General features: G+C 36.0%; 3 protein-coding genes and 1 long non-coding RNA gene across 4 annotated transcripts; 1 reads left to right on the top strand and 3 right to left on the bottom strand.

The window, feature by feature from the left end:
* The first annotated feature begins 6 nt into the window (after window positions 1–6).
* Window positions 7–891, top strand: LOC110420554 (uncharacterized). The gene is made up of 2 exons (XR_002445548.2): window positions 7–656; window positions 758–891. It is a non-coding gene; the product is annotated as an uncharacterized LOC110420554 (long non-coding RNA).
* Window positions 892–1677: 786 nt separating this feature from the next.
* LOC110420232 (Protein phosphatase 2C family protein) lies at window positions 1678–3590 on the bottom strand. The gene is made up of 4 exons (XM_021433472.2): window positions 3290–3590; window positions 2489–2856; window positions 2142–2378; window positions 1678–2026 (listed from the first exon to the last, which is right to left on the bottom strand). The coding sequence occupies exons 1-4, from the start codon at window positions 3564–3566 to the stop codon at window positions 1796–1798; spliced, it is 1113 nt and encodes a 370-aa protein (XP_021289147.2). The 5' UTR covers window positions 3567–3590; the 3' UTR covers window positions 1678–1795.
* Window positions 3591–6903: 3313 nt separating this feature from the next.
* Window positions 6904–9584, bottom strand: LOC110420526 (uncharacterized). Its single transcript, XM_021433877.2, has 4 exons — window positions 9006–9584; window positions 8803–8923; window positions 8261–8685; window positions 6904–8147 (listed from the first exon to the last, which is right to left on the bottom strand). Exons 1-4 carry the CDS (start codon window positions 9038–9040, stop codon window positions 7898–7900), a joined length of 831 nt encoding a protein of 276 aa, XP_021289552.1. The 5' UTR covers window positions 9041–9584; the 3' UTR covers window positions 6904–7897.
* A 3142-nt stretch (window positions 9585–12726) lies between these two features.
* Window positions 12727–14158, bottom strand: SGR9 (RING/U-box superfamily protein). The gene is given in 3 exon segments (XM_021433933.1): window positions 12727–13714; window positions 13716–13832; window positions 13834–14158. Coding segments are annotated over 3 exon segments (837 nt in total). The 5' UTR covers window positions 13957–14158; the 3' UTR covers window positions 12727–13117.
* Between the last annotated feature and the right edge of the window lie 3016 nt (window positions 14159–17174).

Genomic DNA, 17174 nt, shown 5'->3' with positions numbered 1-17174 from the left:
GAAAAAGGATAAAAATTAGATGCCTTTGATCTGAGCACACATGGATAACTTTGTTTTCTGCATTTAGATTAAAAAATGATTGTAAAGGCTGTAGCATGGAAGATTGTAAGGAGGCTTATGTTTAGATTGTTTTTGTTTGTTTGAACATCGACTGTAATCTTGTTATTGTTTGTTCCTTGTCAATTGATTAGACATTTTTTTCAGATCATTTGTTGGGTATGTGCATGAGCATGAATGTTTGTTCGTGTGCTCGTTTGCAGGCTTGCATGCATTTGTTTGCATGTTTGTATGCATATGTGTGCTACATTTCATGATGCTCATGGCTCAAATGGGATTAATCCAATTTATTTAGTTAGTAGTATCTTTCTACGACAAATTATCGATGCAATACTGGTTTGGAGATGTTACTACTGCTGTTCAGCATTTGATCATGAGAGAAATGTTGCAAATTGGGAATGGTTTTATAATGTGTAGATTGCATATGGAGAATATTTTCAGTAGGTGATGAGATTATGTGATCCAAAAGCTAAACCTTTTCCTGATCCTGTTAATTCAGAAATTCTGATTTTTCTGGTTCTGTATTTGAGATAAGTGAACACTAGAAGGTGATTGTTAGCTTCCTTTGGTCTCACCAGGTGAATTGGCTGATCTGCAAGGTAAATATTATACTGGGAGTGAAGGATGTGTTTAGTGTTTTATCAGTTTGTTGTTTAGCCATGTAATATTGTGTTTTTGTTTTCTTTTTTTTTGTTTTCAGCTAAGGTTAAACTGTCGATTACAAATTAACAATACCTAGCTAGCTTCTGTCGGATTTGTGTTTGGTTGGATATTTTTGTATGGAAGACCGATTAAACAGGATTGGGGAATCAGAAAATCTAACATTTTCTTTAATCTTCTGCTCGAAAGTATCTCTGTTTGGTCATTATTTTGTAGTCAAGTTGAATGGTGTTCACTTAAATGAGGGCAGAGTTACTCCCATAGCCTTTTACAAAGTTTATTTAGGGAGGAAAAGATCAAAACACCGAAGGATGGAAATTAAGACTGATTTGCATGGTAGGGGAAATCAGTATAATTGGAAATTGGATGCAAGAGTGAAGCTAAATTTTGGTAAAAATTTCCTTTAAAATTCTAGTACGAGTAACAACTATTTCTTTGGGTTTATAAACCATTTCGAATTTACTAAGCATAGCTTTAGTTCAAGACAAAGGGTTGCCCTTGCCAGATTCGAGTTAGTTTGGCAATAGAGCTGCAATATTGTTCAGTCGCAGATGGAAACTCAATATTTATCGGAGGTATGTAAGCTAAATACACTACAGTTTACGCAGATCTTACAAAATTACTCGTTGTAATTGGACAAGCAATTGGTTTGGTTTATTCCAGGAAATTAAACCCACATTCAGATGTAAAAAATTTATTCCTAATGCGAGCTTGCAATATTAAATTATTTTTCGATATGCAAAGCCGGGATTTAACATAAGCTTAAACAGGAATATTTCACCATGTTAAGGGTTAACAAACATTAATTTGGATAGTGAATGAGATATTATATCAACTATGGTAGCCAAACACACGACATTTTTAAAGGAGAGGAAACAATCAAAATTACATGGAAATCATTATCTACAGATTATCATCCAGTTATCCAAAGTTTCTTTGGCAATAAGGAGTCTCAATGTATTCCGATTACCCTTAATGGGAATCCTTGCACAAGTCTAATGAAAGGAAGTTGGTCCCCCTGTTTGTATGGCAATTGAGGATAAGTTCTAAGAAATTCAACTCCAATCCTTGCCGCTGGCTATGAGACAGCAGCAGCAGGGAGTCCCACTCCACCTTTTATTGATAATGGAGAGCTATGGGAGGAGCCCCCATTGATCAGATGGGGATCTAGAAACACGACGATGACTGTGATATCATCATGGAAATGTCTCCTGACCCCTCGATCAATCTTCTTCAGGTCTGAGTATCTCATTTCTCTTTTCTTTGCTGCTTCCTTAAGTGCAGCTTTAACGAGTCTCCTGGCAATTCCCTGAAATAAAAGGGGACGCAAAGAAGAGTAAAGCCATGCACAACAAAATCTTTTGTGCCGATCCCAGGAGAGTTACATTATCAATCATCATGCCAAGCTATCAGTGGAAACTTACATTTCGTGGGCTTGTCTGGACAAATTTGACAGCCTCCTGGTTGCTAAGGTGCTCCCACAGACCATCAGAAGCAAAGATGAGAAATTGATCGTCAGGGTGGAGCTTGTGTATCAACAATGACGGCTCTGCACTAAGGATCGGCTTTTGGAAGGATTCAGGAAGTCTAAATTTAGGCAGGAGAGGTTCTTTGTTGAACTCTGCTTTCTTTAGATATGCATCACCAATTGATCTAGAAATCTGCAAAGATAATTAACGAGGCCGAAAGAATACACAAGTGAATTCATTTTTAGTCCAGCTATATTTACTTTTACCAGAAACAAACGGAGGAAGATAGAATAAAGTATAACCTGTATCAGGCCCTTCACACGCCAAACTTTGTGTTTCATCACAACAATCTGTGGATCATGGGGATGCAATGACCGAAGCTCATCTCTTACAGCATCTATACTTGAATTGTGTTCAGTGGATAATTGCATTGCAATAACTTCCCTAGTTCCTCCTTCTGCTCTGCCTAAGACTACTCTGGAATCTCCAACATTTGCAATGTATAGCAGTCCATTGCAAATCGCTCCCGTCAAACAGCAAGATCCTACCGACGCCATCTGCGGCTTCCCGAGCCACTGTTTCCTCACAAGGGAAAGAAAATTCTCTTCTGTTGCAGAGAAGGCCTTTCGGAGAACATTTGTTGATATCTCTTGATGCTCAGACGCAAATGCTGCATAGGAAACATTAAGGGAAACAGAATAAGGATTTGGCCATCAAACTGGAACTTGTTGAAGTAACTGCATCAAGCAGTGTCGATGCTTGGAAAAACTGGAAAGTCAAGATAAGTTCATTCTTGCTGAACACATATGTTTTGCTTGGTTTAAGCAAGAACTGATTGAACTTCCAAGTACTCACCCTCAACCTCTCCCTTAAGACATGATACTGCAGTTTTTTCTCATCTGATATTACTTTCATTTTAAGTGTCTAAAACTCAGAAATCACAAGGGTAATGCATGAGGAAAGTCCTCTCCTGTTACTTAGCTAGGTGATCAGTGTACTATTACTGAGTAGATCAGGCAATGGCATCAACAAGAAGAACAGACGTAGTTGCCAAGTAAAAATCCAAATTGAAGGAATAGCAAAAAGTTTAAGAGGAAACGCACACTTAAGATTGCAGAAAAGGTTGTCATTGATGAAGCGGGAAGCCTCAGGTCCACCATGTCCATCATATACACCGATGAAAGTCCCATAAGGACCAGAACTACTCAAACTCAACGGCCCTGATTCGAGTTGGCTTTGATCCTCCAACAAACTATTGGCTTGAATCACAGCCATTGAAAATTCTCCATAAACATGTTGCCCCAAATCTTTATACCACAACAAACCATCAACACGGCCGCAATCGCCCTCGACAGATGGTTTCCAACAGGATTTAACCATTTTCAAGTAACCAATATTTCACATGTATTATTCAAGTGAACCAGCAGACAATATAAAGAAGAAGACCAAGAGTCAATCTTTGGTCAAGTTTGTACGTGTTTCCGATACTACTAGAACCCCAATATTTGGAACTATATTACCAAGAACTAGACACCATTAATCTGAGTATCTGCCCAATTCGGAGACAAGGATCAAGTTGGGTATGGGCTAACTCAACTGAAAAGTTTGCACTTGAGACAAGAAAGCAATAGTTTTTATGTGAGTTCAGAGAATATGGAGGTGTGCTGGTGGCTGTGTACCTTGAATCTGGTTTAAGTGTTTTTGGTCCCTTCACTGTGTGCCACCTTCCAGGAACAGACTTAGCTGGAAAAGCACCTTGGGAATTGACATAGACAGAGTTTGGTCTGAGATCAAATTGATCAAAAGAGGCAACGGATAAGAGGATAGTTTGGAGTTTTTTGGCAGAAGATCTCGAGTCTTTTTGTCAGAGGAGATCCAAGATGAGAAATAAATAGAGATTTAAATCACTGACTTCTGACATTGTTGTTTTTGTTATTGTAGCATTGTTCCATGTTCCCTCCCTCGTTTTTTAGTTTCTTGTGTTTTTTCTATGAACTTCTGCCCCAAGTGGTTGTCCTAAAGCTATGTGATTATTGCATTGCTGAAAGATTTCGATGGTTTGTTTTAGGCAATTTTCGCTCATGTAATGGTGCGTTTTCACATCCCATGCTTCACATTTTGTGCTAATTACTTTGCTCAGCCATCATTTCAGCACTATTCTGAGCACAAACCAAGTTGTTCTTAACCCTTTTTCTCATGGCTACTTTCATACTTGACCTTTTCCTAAGAGCGTTGGCGAGCATTTCAGGGCAATCATTAACTTTAGAAATTCTTACCATATGAAAGCTGGGATTAGACAGCATCCCAAAAAATTTTTAGCAGTGGAAATTTACTCATAAAATTCTGCAATTTGTCCATCAATAGTTCATTTCCTGCATACCTGTTGAGGAATATCTATAAAAGAAGAGATTAAAGGGAAGGATTCCTCTCAATAGCAAAGTTTTACTAATGTCTTTGTCTGTTACAATCGTCATCAAGGTTTCTGATTCAACTCATATTATTCTGTTCTATTACCTTTTTCTTGAAATATCTGAACGATTGATCTATGTGCCAAGGATTTCGACCTTTCTAAGTAGCTGAAAACGAGGAAAGGATTGTAATCTTTCCGAGTTAAAACAGCTGCTAAAGAATGTGACAACTGGGGGTCCATTGCCCTGGTATTGGATTGACGGACTCTATATTTGGTACATGCATTCCAGCTCTTACATGTTCAGCCACTTGGACCAGCAATCAGATCAATTTGGCTCACCTTCCAGGACCATTTACGACCATGAACACCATAATCTCACTGTGGGAACATTAATGGCTGAATGGCTACAATAACTTGTACCCATTTTTGTACTCGTCAATCTAGTGGCCAGGAGATACAATAATGTCACATTATTTTACTACATAGTTTTTAGGAAAGTGGGTAGGAGGGTAAACTTCTTATACCTATATTTCAAATTTAAAAGAAACAAAAGGCAGAGGGTTCAAACCAGGCTCTTTCTGGGCTCTTAGGGTTTTGCCCCAATCAAAGTGCATGGTCGGATTCCAATGGCCTGATGGAGAGACACATGATTCAGTCCGAGCCCTTTTCAGTTTTGAGCAGGCCACACTCTGTGAGGTGCTCTTGGACTGAATAGAAATATTCTACTTTTATTTTAGGTTTATTAGGATTTTTTTTATAATTTTATATCATAAAATTAAAAATTAAAAATATAATTATTATCTAAATAATTTCATAAAAAATTAGTGCAACAACTATCACAATGCCAACTATAACAACCTTAATTGAAAATAACATGATAAGTACAAGATTGAAACGAAAAGATGAACATATACCTTGGAAGTCAAAATTACAACATAATTAAGCTGAGAATTTAACTGATGGTAGGATCCAAGTATATGGAGGTAGAAATCTATGCCAAGGTTTGAATTGATAATGTTTTCCCATGCTTCCATCTTTTAGGTTGAAGAAACCAATATCTCGAGGACCATATGGCTTATAGTATGATCCAATGAAATAATCATCTGTGAAATATATAGAATTAGGTTGGGCTTCAGGAAAATTTAAAGCAGAGACAGCCAAAGTCTGGTTATTTCCAACGAACACTATATCCCCATTTATATTCTTTACTTCCTTTTCCTCTATCAATTCACCACTTTGATCATCCAAAACTAACTTGTAAACTTTGAAATTTTTAGTAAATCGAACAAGATGATCAGTGTCATCAACAACACCCCATTCCCTATAAATAGAGAATAAATCTCCCTTAGATGATTCAAAAAGATGTGCTCGATATATATAATCCTTTAACCTTTGATATTGTGCTGATATGACCGTCTTCAAAGCTGGTGACTTCAAAATGCCGTCGAGATTATCAATATTAACATCAAAAGAGACTATCTTATGCCAAGATCCAATAGCATAAACTAAATTTTTATAAAATACAACATCATGGATAAGCATAATATTTTTATCTAGATATATCCAACTTCTTTGTCCGGGTTTATAAAAAGCTAATTTAGAATAAATGCTATAAATAGCCACGACCGTATAATTATCCGGATGTAATAAAGGGTCAACCGACAAAAAAAGTTTTTTAATGTCATGTTGGTAGCCTAATGAGCTTCTCTGATAGGTTTCAATCTTAATCTCGGGAAGATTAATTGTGATCCCACCTTTAAAAGGATTTAAAAGGCTTATAACCAACCTCTTGTCTACAGCAGCTAACCAACCATAACAACAACTAAAAGGTCTCTTCGTATGAGACTTTGGTAACTCAATGTTGTAGATTTTTGCTTTAGCTTGTAGGCTGCATAATTTTCGACCTATGCTGCTCTTTTTAGATGGAATCAACAACATGGGAACTAGAGTAAGCGATGATTGTCTTTTTGAGTCAAGAAAACTACAGAAGACGGAATGCCAATACTTACAGACCGCACCGAATCGAACCAGATTGTTGGGAAACATGTAGTTTCTCAAGAATCAACAAGAGAGGGAGTGTTGGGAGATTTTTCCAATCCGCTTTAGCATCCTTCATGTTATCCTAAACCAACAATTGAAAATTAAGAATTCTGAAACAATTTGAAAAAAAGTATAAAAAAAATTTCTGAAAAACCACTTAAATTGAGAAAAAGATATGGAAAAAAGGATTACCTAGCTTTGTGTGTAGTATTTAAATATATAGAATTTAAGTTCAAGTATAATGATACAACTTAAAATTAAATAGAATCCAATTTAAAATAAAATAGACTTCAAATATTATAATACAATCAGAAAATAAACAAACTTGGACTTTTAGTAGAATTCTTATTAGAATAAAGCATTAAATTTAAGTACATTCCTTAGCAAAACTTTAATTAGAGCTTTTCTCCCTTTTTTGGGGGGCAAAAACATGACATAGATTTACTTAAAGCACGTGCCAAGCTGCATGTGAATCAAAGCACCGACCAAACTCCATATCTCAACCAAGGGAATCTGTTTCATTGCGTGTTATCGAATTTCGATCAATGATCTGTTGGCTGTATTTAGTGTCAATTAAGCTGGCATGTTCCAGCTTTTCCAGGAAAGGGTTGTGATCAAGTAAGGTTGTCCAGCTAGTTTAGCTAACACCCTCATGCCAGGTCAAAGGGCATGGATGAGCTAGGAATTTGAGGAAAGCCATCAAATGGGTTGCTAAATCACATGGAAATAGGTCCTAGCGCACTCTCAACTATGCAAATCAGCAACACTTACCCTGGTCAAAAAGCCTGTAGAGAGCTTTGTTCTATGGCTCTATGCACATGGAAATACTGTTGACAGATTAATCTTGTTGGCCTAATTCACAGAGTTTGCTTGAAGAAAACTAGAGACAATTCATGGAGTGAGTGTCATCCCAAAGCTGAATATTTTTAGGTTCTAAGCTTGAATCACATATCAGAAAACGATCCAACTGTTTAAACCCAATCCAACCTTAAAGCAGAGGATATCTCAAAAAGGGCAAGTGGCCAAAGTTTGGGGGCCAAGTCAATGTACTAAATGGAGGGTCACATCCCCACATCACATGCTATCAAAGAACTTTATTACCAACCAAACCATCTGAACAAGGCAATATAAATACCAGTGACATTATGCCCTTTTTCACTGTATCTGTCCTGCCATGTTGCTTCAGTGCAAGAAAGGAACATCTGTCACTTTCTGTTTGATTATCTAAATGGGACAATAATTACTGTTTACTTGTATGAATTCAAGATGGCCCAACTCTAATAATTTGTCTTCTTTCCATTGAATTCTGAATTCTTTCCCTGGCATGCCTAAGAGTATCAAGAACTTCACCTATACTTTTGCTGACTATCTTTATCTCAGGGGCCAGCTTGGTTTCTGGTAGCTTCAGAGGAACCAATGCCATTGAGTTATCAACAAAATCATCATCCTCATAATTCTCATTTCTTCCCTTCATATCGATCTCCACTGTTGAAGCTTTCAAGCTTGAAGAACTGAAATGAATAGTATAAAGTGATCATATTAACTTAATTATAGTAAGTTATAATGTATACTTAAACAAATGCAGTAGGACAGATGTTGGAAATGTAGGAATTAAAGGGGGCACCTTGCATCCCCAATCTTTGGATCTTCAGGGCTTGAACTTGATTTACCACTGGACCTTTTATGTGAAGAATCTTTTGAATCAGATTGAGTAGTCCCTGGAGAAGTTGAATTTTCTTCACCGAAAGGAATGTCAAGGCTTTTGATAGATGTCGTGGTATCTGATGCATTTTCCTCCATATTTTTTGAGATTTCTGGAACTGTGTTTTGAGACTTGGAAGCAGATTCTTCTGGGTCTTTAGCACCTGAAGTACTTGTAGATGAAATACTAGAAACTGCACAGTTCTCGGATGAACTTGACTGCTCTGATTCTTCCAAACTAGGCAATATTTTCAGTGATTCAAGCTTCTTCTTCAACAACTTGAGCCTCTTCTCAGCTTTATTCCTTAATTTGGTCTCTTCTTTGAGTTTGTTTTCTAGTTCTATTAGCTGCAGTTCAAGAACAATAAAATAGACCAAACAAAAAATTCAGATCTTTTTCTTTAGCATACTGAAACTAAGCCTACAAAAATGCTTAAAACCCAAACTGATAGAACAGAACCTGACCTTATTGCCCATTAGTTCAGCATCTTCTTTTGCTGTCCTTGAAGCTTGTCTCTCTGCAAGAAGCCTTCCTCTCAAGCACTCCACAGTCCTCAACCCATCATCTCCTTCCATCTTCCTTTCACTGAGAAGAGAAAACAAAAGAAACCCATATTAAATTATGAAGCAGTGATCAGCACAAATAGGAAAAAACAAAAAAAACCCACCTCCATTTGTTGTCTTCCTTGTTGCAAGCAATCATTTTTCTCGACTTTATCCTGTTACTGACGTTTTTGCAGTGACCTTGATTCTTGAATGTCAGTGCACCCAAAACACTAAAACCTTACCTCTGCTTCAATTACCACTTTATGAATACATCAGATCAGAGCTCACTAACCATGCAGCTTGTTGCTTGTACAGAAATGCCAACAGAAGTAAGCTGTAGCCTGTAAGCAGTGGGTTCCTTTTCTTCTTTTTTTAAATTTAAATTTCTTTTTCCCCTTAGGAAGAAGAGTCTTTGCTGATGCAAAAACAAAGACTCTCACGCCGCTACCACAGTTGGAAATCCAAGTTCAAGGCTTGGACTCTTTTGAATCTCCTCAGATGGCTTATATCCGTCACCCCAAGAGTAGAATCTTTGGCTCTTGTTTTTCTGCACTGTAGTTGTTCTCTGCCACTACTTTGTCACTACTTTTATCATTTTGCAATTTACATATCTCTCTCTTTTTGAGTAGAATACTTTCCTATTGGGTTACAAAATAAGGATTTGGGATAATTAGAGCAAACATATCATAACTACTCAACTGCTTATCTTTGTATCAGTCCAAACAAATATGAACCAACTAACCACATCCCATTTACAATTATAGAATAATACAGACTCTAGAGTTTTGACATAGCCTCCTCACACACTCTTAGCTGGTGGCCAATTAACCATTGGAAGCCTTGATCTACACTAAAACCATTTGTAACCATTTTTGACAGCTACTACTCTTGATAGTTAATGCCATGTAAGAGTTTTTACATTTCTTCATCTTATTTCTCCCACCATAACATCATGACTAACCAAATCATGATGTTTTTACATTCATCCTTCCACATTTTTCGTATGTGTTTGATTTGTTTTAGTTCATTTTCCATGGAATTGGTCTGGTTAATACTTCCAAATTGACAAAAACGAGCTGATTGAGCACTATTAGTAGAGACAAATTTCAGTTTAAATTAGCACCACAGGAACAGATGAGAGATAGATACAAAGGTATGTAGCATTTATTGAATTACCACATCCTCACATGCTTACAGCCAAGGAGGCAAGTAAGCCGGGTAAAAGTGGTTTTCAAAATTTGAAATAACATCACGGGGTGTCCTGCCCTTGTAGCTGACTCTGTCACGTGAAGTCCCTGAAATTTTCTTTCTCCTTTCTCTTCTGTGTTTCTTCTCTCGTAGTAAAAGAAAACCCATTTTTCTAAATTCTCTATCAATTTCATTTTTGTTTCTATTGGTTGAGTACAATCCTGAATACTGTCTCTTTCCTCCCTTGCTGCAACAATGAGCATTGAGCAATGCAAATGTAAAGTACAATCTATATTAAATCGTCATTTCGAAGTGAAAATCAATGCAATTTTCATTGCTACAAGTGTTAGTAAATCATAATACATTATAGTTTTATGATATCTAGGTGATGAATCAAACCCTTTCCAAATCAAATCTGTTTCACTTTGAGTTATTATTATAACCCAAAAGACAAGGAAGCCGTGGTGACAAGTGAAGTTGGAAATAATTAGTATTGTAGCTTTCATCAAAAAACTAAAGAAGCAAGGCATAATTACATGATTCTAGAGTATGGGAAAAAATTAATTAGCTTGCACTTCACTCAAAAGAAACCCAATTTTAGCAACCAGGCACTTGATATTTCACTAGTATTATTAATCTCTACCTACCTTGCTTCCCCTTGTGATGAATATAAACAGCCAAATGCTAGTATGCTACAGCTTTAAGCACACTCATTGTCTTGCAAGCGGACCACTTTTTTAGTTTCTTTCTTTATCTTTTTTGGAGCGGTTTGAGTAGCGGCCAGTGATATCTGGAGATGCATATACTTTCATCCTACAAAAATTTTAGTATCCTATGACTATGAGTATATGAATGTCCAAATCTTGATTTAAATTAGCTCACTTGGCATTCTTTATTGTGTTCAAATATTAAAAGAAGAATGACAGACTGATGCACAGATTGCACCCCCATCCCAACTGATTTCTATATTCTCTTACCTTGGAAAGTGCTGAAGCAAATCATTTTTATAATAAGGGTTGGACCTTGGAATTGAGTTAGTAATTTATATTTAATTTTAATTTTTTGTTATTTGAGAACTTGGGTTTACATCCTGTTTTTTCAATAAGAGAAGTTAATCAGATCATTGGCTGCTGCTATTTGATTAAGTGCACTTAACTCATAACTTTAACCCTCAGTTTCATCAAGGAGGTCCAAACGAAGTAGGCTCATTGACCCAGGCTTGGTCCATTTGGACAGGTTTCCAATTGGATGGGTCTGTTGTTCTTGTTGATGCCATTGTCTGAACTACTCAGTGATACAGTACACTGATCATCTAGCTAAGTTAGCAGGAGAAGACTTTCCCCATGCATTGTCCCTTGTGATTTCTGAGTTTTGGGCACTTAAAATGAAAGTAATATCAGATTAGGAAAAAAGCTGCCGTATCATGTCTTAAAGGAGAGGCATAGGGTGAGTGATCAGTGATTGGAAGTTCAATCAGTTCTTGCTTAAACCAAGCAAAAACCTATGTGTTCAGCAAAGAATGAACTCACCTTTACTTCCCAGTTCGACCTTGGCTGTCTTAGCTTTAAATTTTCTTGAAATCCAACCTAATTGAATATATTTTAGCAACGACTCATTTGGTTCTCTAGATATTGGTTTTTTTTATATGAAAGACATAAGTATGGGAAAACTTCATCAATTCAAATGTTTGATTAAGTATCTAACTCCCTATATTTAGATTCTACCACCACTTAAATTTAAATTAAGTTCGACTTAATTATGTTATAGTTTTGAAGTTTGAGAGTATATGTTATTATAGTGTTATGTGTAGCCTTTGAGTTTTATTTATCATTTTAATTTTAATTAACGATGTCATAGTTGTTGCGGTAATTTTTTTTAAGAAATTATTTAAATGATGATCGCACAAGTATCTCCGAGATATGCTGTCACCACAACGGCCACCGTCCCCTGCTGCCACGCTGGGCGGCCATCCTCCGTCTCAGCCACCATTTCAAACTGTAAATCCCAAGTTTGCCTTCCAAAACCCCTAACGCTATCCAACTCATCCAACCAAACCCTAACAACCCAAATCCAACCAAATTTCCCTCTCCAAGAAAACCCAAAGGTAATTGCCAACTGAAATAATTTGGATTGGGCCTTTTGGTTGTGGGCCAATCGATATTAAATGAATTGATTTTGACCTTTTCTTACCCAAGGAAACCCATTAATTAGATCAGAGAAGGGCCTTATTATATAATTAAAAAACTTATAGATTAATAAATATTTTACATAATTATATATATGCTATTATGATACAATAACTAGAAATATTCAAAATCATTTAAAAAATTTTTTAAAAAAAGCTAAGCTTAAAAAGATTTTTTCTTATTTTTTTAAAAATATTTTATAATTGAAATAATGAAAGAATCAATAATTAGTATGTAAAAGTTAAACATGACTTAAAACCATTTCAAAGAAAATTTAATTGACTCAGATTAATAATTTGATGGATCAATATGAATTTTTTCGAGTCAAGTGAGGGCTTGACCTTTAGATCGATCAATTCAACTTGTGAATTGGTCCAAATTTGATACCTAAAAATGCTGATGAAATGCATTTCATTCATTTGGAATTTCGTGAAGAGATACACATAGGGATACAACAAGAAGAATGCAATTGACTAACAATAAATTTGATTATGAAAGATGAGTACAGCATTAAAATGTACAAGACTATATAAAGTTAAAATGCCATGTATAATATAAAAGCAAACAAGTGGTTTACTTTCTTCTAAATTTCAGCAAAACCCAATGTTTATTTTGCTGCTATGCATACAAAAGAAAAAACCAATTAATAATAAATTATGATAATGAAAGATAATAACAAAATTAAAATCTGAAAGAGCCTCTATGAACCTAGCCACATGTGTCTTTATCATAAGAACAAGTGATCATCTCCACCCAATTCATCTCAGCCATTTACTGGAAAACCCTCCCTACCCAATATCTTAGGCATGTGTTACATCCTGATTCTCCCACGTGTTCTAATGATAATCATGATTGATCAATCATGTCCATTGTCCATCAAGACTTTTGCCACTCGCCTTGACCAGGACTCCCCACAGCCGTTGGATCTCATCAAATATGTCATCACAGGGAAGCTGGAACCTGCAGCAGGGGCATGTGTTCTTCTTCTTCAGCCAAGGCAATATGCACATCCAGTGAAACAAGTGCTGGCATGGCAACTTACAAACGTCTCTTCCTTCTCTCATTTCCTCCTTGCATATCACACACTCAACTCCAGGCCGTCTCACCTCCACCGTTGGCAAAGCCACCACTGCTGCCGATGATGCCGCCACCTCTCTTCCCTCCTTCCCACCACAACCCAATATTCCAACGAACCTTCTACACCTTGTCACCATTTCTATGTACGGAATCAAAGCAGCTCCATCAAAGACACCGGTAATACCAGTGATCCTTAACATAGTATCAGAGCAGATGTTACTTAAGACTTCGCGCCATTCAGCGTGGGGTCTCTGGAGCGCTTTTGGGTAATGTTGGTGTGTTTCACAAAGAAAGAGGAGGAGGAGCACGGCGTCAAGGTCACGGTGCTTCATGGCGGCGGAAGACTGTATCGACCGTAGTGGCGGAGGCTGGAAGTGCCGGTGTGATATGGTGGAGGGAAAAGAGGAGGTGGCGGGCAATGAGAAGGGTTTTGTTGGGGAGGGAGAGAGAGTGGAGGTGGTGGAGGGTGAGAGAGAAGAGACAAGGGGAGGAAAGGAGGCAAACAAAGGCGTCGGCGGTGGTGGAAAGAGAGGGAGAAGATGGAGTAGCTGAGATCTGAGAGTTGAGAAGGGCTGAGGGTAGAGAGTGCCGCCATCATAGTTGTCTCTTCTTCCATCATCATGGGATCGTGTGCTGCTTTGGCGAGCTTTCACTTCAAAGTCCGTGGGAGTTTTGAGACCTGCGTCCTTTTTCTTTTATCCTGACTTATATGTCTCCATTTACCTCTATGCAACCGGGGGAGAACTTAGAAAATTTCTTTTATTAATGTTATAGTTTAAAAAAATTTCTCACTTTAGGATTTATTGAAAGAGTCCTTAATCAAATTTAACACGATTTTGTTTAAAAGATTATTGTTGTTGCTTAAGATCTAATAAGATAATTTTTTGTACTTTAAAATATCTTTTCATAATTTATTTATAACTTATTAAAAACTACTGCTATATTTTATTAATATAAACTACAATATTATTAGAATGAAATGAAATATGATCCAAATTTCTATTCATGGATCAGAACTAAGTATAAGCATTCACAGATCAATAAAGTTAAATACAAATAATTAAATAATCAAATAATACATCTATAAAATAAATAAATAAACTCATAACAAATTTTTATTTATTAATTAAAACTAAGTATAAGCATCCACAAACTATATAAAGTTAAATTCAAAAATCAAATAATCAAACAATATATTCATAAAATAACTCATAAAAAGAAAGACTCATAATTTCAATATATTTTTTGACATGCAATACTATTTTCTATTAGTTAGATTCTGTTTGTGTTCTAAACTATCAAATTAATCAAAAAGTAATTGAACATAAAGTATTTAAAAACTTAATTTAGATTAAAAATTACTTACAATGAGTTATTTTGAGAGATTGAAAAACCCAGTCAAGAATTGGGAAGAGGAAGTGTCACACAGATAAGTAAAACTTGAATTTTTGAGAAGGAAGAGAGAAGTTTAGGTTTGGACTTTTTTTAATAAAATCTTATAAAAGATTTTTTTATTTTTTAGTATTTAAATATTATTATATAAATTACTTTTTGATAAACCTATTTAGATTTGGAGTCTTTATTCCCATTCCTTACTGCAAAATTACAAAAAAAAAAAAAAGAAGATTCATTAGTGTCATTAATTACATAAAACTCTAGATAAGTAATATATTTAGTATAGATTTTTAGCAATTAAGTGGTGTTATCCGACACTACTACTATAAAGGTGGATAACTATCACAAATTCGCCATTAATTTTTGTGAATAATTATCTCAAATATCTTGACTATATGTTGTTGTAATTCTATACAATCTCAATCAGTCCATTTGGGTAGTATAAACTGATCATAAATGCTCTCTTCTTAGCATTCACACATTTTCTCTATAAGTCAATTTCAGCATTTATACTTTCTTTTTATCTTGAAAATAAGTTCATTGGTATCTAACGTCAAGTACTTGGAAGTTGGAACATGAAGGGTTGAATAAAAGAGTACTTGGAAGTGAAAAAAGGGCAAAAAAAAAAGATAAAAAGGAGTCAATAATTGTACCTAAATATATGGTTTGATTGAGCATTAATAGCAAGTAGAGATCTGGGAAATCATGTGTGTGGAACCAAAGAAGAGACGTGGTGGAGTAAACTATAATGGAATGGCTGGGAATGTAGGTTTTTTGTCTTCAAGTTTGTGTCCAGTTCAAACATCTTTGACACCCCATTTCTTTTCATTATCTATTCCAACTATTCCTCCAGTTCTTGATGAGCAACAAAACAAGCAGAAGAAGAAGAAAAAAAGAGAAGAGATTGGCCCATCCTTAAAGCTCCATTCTGTTGTCTGTTGCAAAGCTAAATTACGACTATGGGAAACCTGGAAGAAACTAGAAACGAAAGCATCCATGAAGAGGAGGGCTGGCAGGGCTAGCTTTGTGCGCTCATCACGGTCAGTTGTCGCCCTTTCACACTCACAAACTCCGCTTCTTTCTCTTCTTGCATGGTAAATGAGTCCATTCCCCCATTCTTTAATGCCTTGGGGAAAAAGGAATTTTGTGGATCGAAGCATATTTGTTAGTTCTTTTTCTCCCATCCATATGACAGAATGTGTGCAGAGTTCTCCATCGAATAAAAATTCTCTTATCTCATTTACCATTTAAGATTTAGAGTTTTTGATTAAAATGTAAAATTAGATATGTAAACGTAAAGACAAAAAATGAAGATAGAAACTTTCATTTGTAAGTGAAAAGAAAAGTTCCTTTTATACATGGGAAGAAGCATTTCCATGATTCCCATAGGTGACATGGAGGGACCCAGGACCGACCAAAGGGGAGATGACGATAAAATCTGTCAGAAAATTTTCCACTTAGCATAAGAGAAAGGCAAACATCGAAAGAGTGCCAAGGGAAGATATAAAGATGCTCCTGGGCACTTCCATGTCAGCAAGGTGATGATTAAAGGCTACAATTGTTTTAAAAAGTAATGCTGAGACCAAGTCCAAAAGTTCAATTTGCCACAGGAGAGATCAAATAGAAAGCTTACGTGTGACAGAATTTTTGTTTGGAAAGTGCCTCTTCACTTTGGCCAAGAAGTATCAATCACTGCTAGAATTAAAAAGGAAAATGCTTTAGGGATCCAAAGTCCTCACCATCTCTATCTACAGACATGGTGAATTGATCTCTTCACTGATACACCACCCCCATTTTGCTTTTGCCATACAAGCTTAGCAATCTTATGGCATAAAAGATCTATGATCAATTGATGATCAAGCATATAACCCTGGTATTTATAATTGAGATAAACAATGAATAATCTAAACAATTCCTGATCAACAGATACAATCAGCTCAATATAACCTGTTCATCACCGTGGTGATCTGATCACTCTCAGTGATTTAAGATTATTGTCATGTAAGATTAATCTCGAGTTACTAATCAGGGTGAATAGATCATCTTGAATTATAAGATCACCTCGTACCAACGCCACCTATAACAAAACAAATCATTCACTTTGTATGGCTATAAATGGTTAATGTTGACAAAATTAAAAACAAAATTGTTACATTGTTGAGCTAATTACTTCATTTGATAGAACAGAACAGAGCCCTTCTTGACAATTATAATCTTAGGTTGCCCTTTCCTGTTAGCAGGGCATCTCTGAAGGGTGGATTTTGTGAGCCATAAAAGCCTTAAGGATGACTTATAGTCCTTGAGTGTGTAATCTTCATTGCCAATGGTTATGCTAATGACAAAATTTAAATTTCAAACATAAACATTCTCCTCATCATACTCATCATGCAAAGTATACCCTTCCTCCTTCATCAAACCAAGCAACCCCTCTAACAAAACATATAC

The sequence above is a fragment of the Theobroma umbraticum genome, unplaced genomic scaffold (assembly GCF_002168275.2).
Source record: "Theobroma umbraticum cultivar Fairchild unplaced genomic scaffold, ASM216827v3 scaffold_86.0, whole genome shotgun sequence".
In the NCBI taxonomy this organism is placed as follows: Eukaryota; Viridiplantae; Streptophyta; class Magnoliopsida; order Malvales; family Malvaceae; genus Theobroma; species Theobroma umbraticum.
The sequence above is the reverse complement of the archived record's forward strand: the minus strand, read 5'-3'. Positions and strand labels throughout refer to the sequence as shown.

What these genes read in the sequence shown, in the direction of transcription:
- LOC110420232 (XM_021433472.2), bottom strand. Translation starts at nt 3,566, where the DNA reads ATGGTTAAATCCTGTTGGAAACCATCTGTCGAGGGCGATTGCGGCCGT. An exon ending in CCTTTTCTGCAATCTTAAGT is followed by an intron (nt 2,857 to 3,289) that starts GTGCGTTTCCTC and finishes TTTCCTATGCAG; the next exon opens with CATTTGCGTCTGAGCATCAA. An exon ending in GTGTGAAGGGCCTGATACAG is followed by an intron (nt 2,379 to 2,488) that starts GTTATACTTTAT and finishes TTATCTTTGCAG; the next exon opens with ATTTCTAGATCAATTGGTGA.
- LOC110420526 (XM_021433877.2), bottom strand. Translation starts at nt 9,040, where the DNA reads ATGATTGCTTGCAACAAGGAAGACAACAAATGGAG. An exon ending in AAGGAAGACAACAAATGGAG is followed by an intron (nt 8,924 to 9,005) that starts GTGGGTTTTTTT and finishes TTCTCTTCTCAG; the next exon opens with TGAAAGGAAGATGGAAGGAG. An exon ending in CCAAAGATTGGGGATGCAAG is followed by an intron (nt 8,148 to 8,260) that starts GTGCCCCCTTTA and finishes TATTCATTTCAG; the next exon opens with TTCTTCAAGCTTGAAAGCTT.